General features: G+C 43.9%; 1 protein-coding gene across 1 annotated transcript in view; it reads right to left on the bottom strand.

Annotated features, from left to right (window-relative positions):
* Window positions 1–272: 272 nt before the first annotated feature.
* The window catches only part of cfap61 (cilia and flagella associated protein 61), a 50,642-nt gene continuing 47,140 nt past the window's right edge, over window positions 273–3,774 (bottom strand). The window contains exons 20-22 of the mRNA XM_015378986.1: window positions 2,542–2,747; window positions 833–926; window positions 273–684 (exon numbers count right to left, since the gene is read on the bottom strand). Of these exons, the coding sequence (XP_015234472.1) occupies window positions 514–684; window positions 833–926; window positions 2,542–2,747 (471 nt within the window). The 3' untranslated portion in view covers window positions 273–513. The remainder of the gene's footprint in view (window positions 685–832; window positions 927–2,541; window positions 2,748–3,774) is intronic.

Raw genomic sequence — 3,774 nt, 5'->3', positions numbered from 1 at the left:
GACACAGGACCATGAAATAATTAAATGCACACTGAAATATTTATATATATTTTTTATAAAATGAAGACGTATTTTATTAAATGAATGACACATTTATATATTTAATTCCTTATTTATTTAATGAATTACACATTTAATTAATTATTGACACATTTAATTATCTATTTAACGCTGTATTTATTTATTTAATTTTGGAACTTTTTATCCTCCATATCCATCAGCCCCCACCTGAGAGCCCCCACCAACTTTCATTACAAAGTTACACCCTTGCATTAGAGCAACACGCTGTAACTTTGAGCCACTAGGGGCGCTAGACCTGCTGAAGGTAGCGCTGCTTCCAGCATAACTGCCTCCTCTGCTAACGGCTGTCAGTGGATGACAGCGAGCAGGAAGCCCAAAAACTGCATCAGAGGTTCCCTGTTTGAATGTTTGAAAAGAATCATTTAAAAACCACACATGTATAAATCTTCTAACCTTTTTATTGGTATCGTTGAACTGATCACTGATTGGCTCCTACAGTTTCTCTCTTAAAGATCTGGTTTGCTCTGGGATGGAGAACATGGGCAGCAGGTTCCTGTTATCCAGCAGGAACTTCAGAGCGCTGCTCCTCAGAGCCGCCCGTCGGTCTGCGTCACTCGGACCGGCCTGAGGAAGGCAGGGGGAGTCATCCTCAACGTCACCGTCCTGCAGACAGAGAATACAAGATCTAAAGAGATTAGGGAAAATGATCTTCTTCACTAAATGATGACAGAAGAAGGTTAGGAGGAATGAAGAGGAGGAATGGGGATGGGTTCTACACCACAACTGTAAGTGAGGAATGAAAGGGACGGACCTTCTGCTCGGGTGACATCATCTTCATCATCCTCTGATGGAGGTCGGAGAACCTGTCGTGGAAAACAGGCAAACAGCAGCTCTGCTGGAAGAAGCTGGAAGAGAAGGAGTCAGGAAACCCTTTTAGACTTCCTGCATGATCCAAGCATCGGCCCAAAGTCCGGAGGAACAGAGAACCGAACCAAGCAAAAGCCTGTTCTACAGGTTCTAGAGCATTCTGATGGTTCTGACCTGGTCTGAAGGATCAGTTAAAAGCAACATATTTGGGTTTGGTTCTTCTATATAGGATATATACAGTATAGAAACATGTCTGGGTTTCATTCTGCTCCTCTCTGTCCCGATTAAAACAATGAAAAACTTTTTTCTGCTGCAATCTTTCTAATAATTTCTTCCACAGAGGTTTCTGCGTATAGAGTTAGACTGTCTAGAATCAAACAGTAAGTGTTGAGGTTCCCAGAGATGGACTGTTCTGGCTCCTCTGTAACTTTGTGACTCAGCAAAGCCGTCCAAGCTCAGCTTTGTCCCGCCTCCCCTGACGGATCAGGGAGCTGCATAAACAGATTAGGAGGTTTGTGTTTGGGAGGGTGGGGGGGTCATGTGTTGAAACCTCAGAAGCAGGTCACCTGCTGTTTGACAAACACTAATGGAGACAAAGAGAGCAGCCTGGGATGCTGCTGCCTCTACAGAAAGCTGTTCCACATCTGCTGTGGTGCTGAAGACATTTCTGGTGTTTTCAGGAGCTCATCAGAACATGTGGGTCAGTATGACTCCTACATGACTGCATGTTTTTATACCCTCACCAGTAAAGATCATCTGTTCCTCTTGTGTTTCTCATCCTGCAGGCAATTCAGTCATTTATCTCTTTGACCTCATTCTTCAGCTTCCATATACACATGCTCCTGTTGCCAGATTAATGAAAGCCTTCGTGCTAGTCAATGTCCAGCGTTATTTTGTCGGCAGTACCAAATTTTTGAACTTGTTCTCGTCTTTAGCCGTACCTCTGTTGAACATCTCATTAGTTTTTGTTTTTGGACATTGATTTTCAGCCTGTTTCTCTGACCTTTTCCGTGACCTCTTGTCTAACCACTAGGATGTGTGAGCCCTCCGCCCGCCAACCTGTGTATGACCACCTTCTGGATAAGAGATTTACTGCTTGGCTCTGCTTCAAGATCAGATATAGATCCTGGTTCTAACCATTCAACATATTCTCATTATCAGTTCGTATGAAATCGTACGAAAAGTTATGCACAGTATTTCGTAAGTTTTTGACGTTGTTCCTCGAAAAAACAGATCAGTGCGCTTGCACAGGCAGACGGACGTAAAACTGGGAAAAACAGTGCAATAATTACTTCTTGATGTCTCTAACTAGGTTGCTTGCTGTTTTGTATCGTAGGGTCAGGGTTAGGGTTAATTGTATGTTAAATTCTATGTTATTGAATGGTGCGTAAGATGCCCATGCGCAAGGATATCTTGTCTCGAGGCAAGACGTAAAAATACGACGAAATACGATGAAAAAAACGTCAAAAATGTACGAAATTATGGTGCATAACTTTTCGTACGATTTCATACGAACTGATAATGAGAATACACTGAACCATTTTTGGTTGGATTTGACTGAAGAATTATAGTTCAGACACCGATTGGTTCATAGGTTTAGGCCACAGTAACTTGGTCACTCCTCATACAGTGACCGAACCGTTCCTGTCCCACCTGTAAAGGTCCTGGACCAGGCCCTGTCGGTAGCGGTTCAGCAGGTGGCCCAGCAGCTCCTGGTGCTTCCCAAACAGATTCAGGTAGTTGGAGACGGGGAGGGGCTTCAGGGACAGACAGGTGATGGTCTCCACCGTCTCCAGGGGGCTCAGATGAAGGCTGAAGTAGTTCCCGGTCTCAGGTCGTCCAGTCGTGATGCCTTCACCCTGAATCGTCACAGTAGAGCCAATGTTGCTGTGTCAACATGTTGCACATATTACAAGTTATTTTATTTCTAATCTTTTATTTTGGTGAACATTCTTAAACCCTATGCGTAATATTTTCCATGTAAAATCAGTGTTAAATTGAATTTTTTTCTCTCCTGTGTCACCGGTTGTAGCAGGGGGACTTTAATTACTGGTACACAACAATGCGATAGTGGCGTAGCTCTGTCTGTCCGGCTAAACTCTGGAAGCTTTAGCATCGGTAAGATGTGTTGCGATGCTCCCTGCCTGCTAGCATAATTTACTCTGTCTTAAAGTGGATATAAACGTAACCATATCATCGCTAACGCACTGCTGAATATATTTATGCTTGTCTTGGCCAGGGAAAATCGCCATTTATTTCTTTAAATTTAACAGAAATTTCCCTTATTTGCATATTTGATGATCTGCTGCAGGAAACTGAAGGCTGGTTTATGCTTAGAAACCAGGTCGTCTGCGTGTGTCGCAGTTAACGCAGATATGCCCCGCCCCTTCTGCAGGTACTCTGCTGCACCTCTCCAAAACTGTAGGTGAGCGCAGACAGGAGGCCTCTGATTGGTCAAATCTCCATCCGCTCTAAGCTATGCGTATTTCCTGTTTGGTTCCTTACCGGCTGGTTTGTTTGTCTGACCGCCATTGTGGAAAACGAAAACTAGCGTGGTGCTTTAGAACGCTGGGACCTTTTTTCCACCTGGATCCCACTTCCTCACCGCTTCGGCCGTATCTAGACCCACAGCTAGCTCCTGATTGGCCCTCTGGCGTTGTGGCGTGGAATAACGTAGCGCAGACCACGCTTCAATATTAGTCTTATCTGCTAGAAGCTCACTGCGACGCACTGCTGCAGGAGGATAACCAGCCCTTTAGAGGATCTAAAAGCCTGTGTGTGTTTACTGACTGTGTCCCCCACTACTCTTACAGGTGTGTTATGATATAAAATTGTTCTTCTGAATTCTGTTAGGTATTTTTTACTAAAGGACTGCATAGTTTATAT

The sequence above is a fragment of the Cyprinodon variegatus genome, unplaced genomic scaffold, assembly GCF_000732505.1.
Source record: "Cyprinodon variegatus isolate N-32 unplaced genomic scaffold, C_variegatus-1.0 Scaffold183, whole genome shotgun sequence".
Taxonomy (NCBI): domain Eukaryota; kingdom Metazoa; phylum Chordata; class Actinopteri; order Cyprinodontiformes; family Cyprinodontidae; genus Cyprinodon; species Cyprinodon variegatus.
This window is presented reverse-complemented; position numbering and strand designations above follow the sequence as displayed.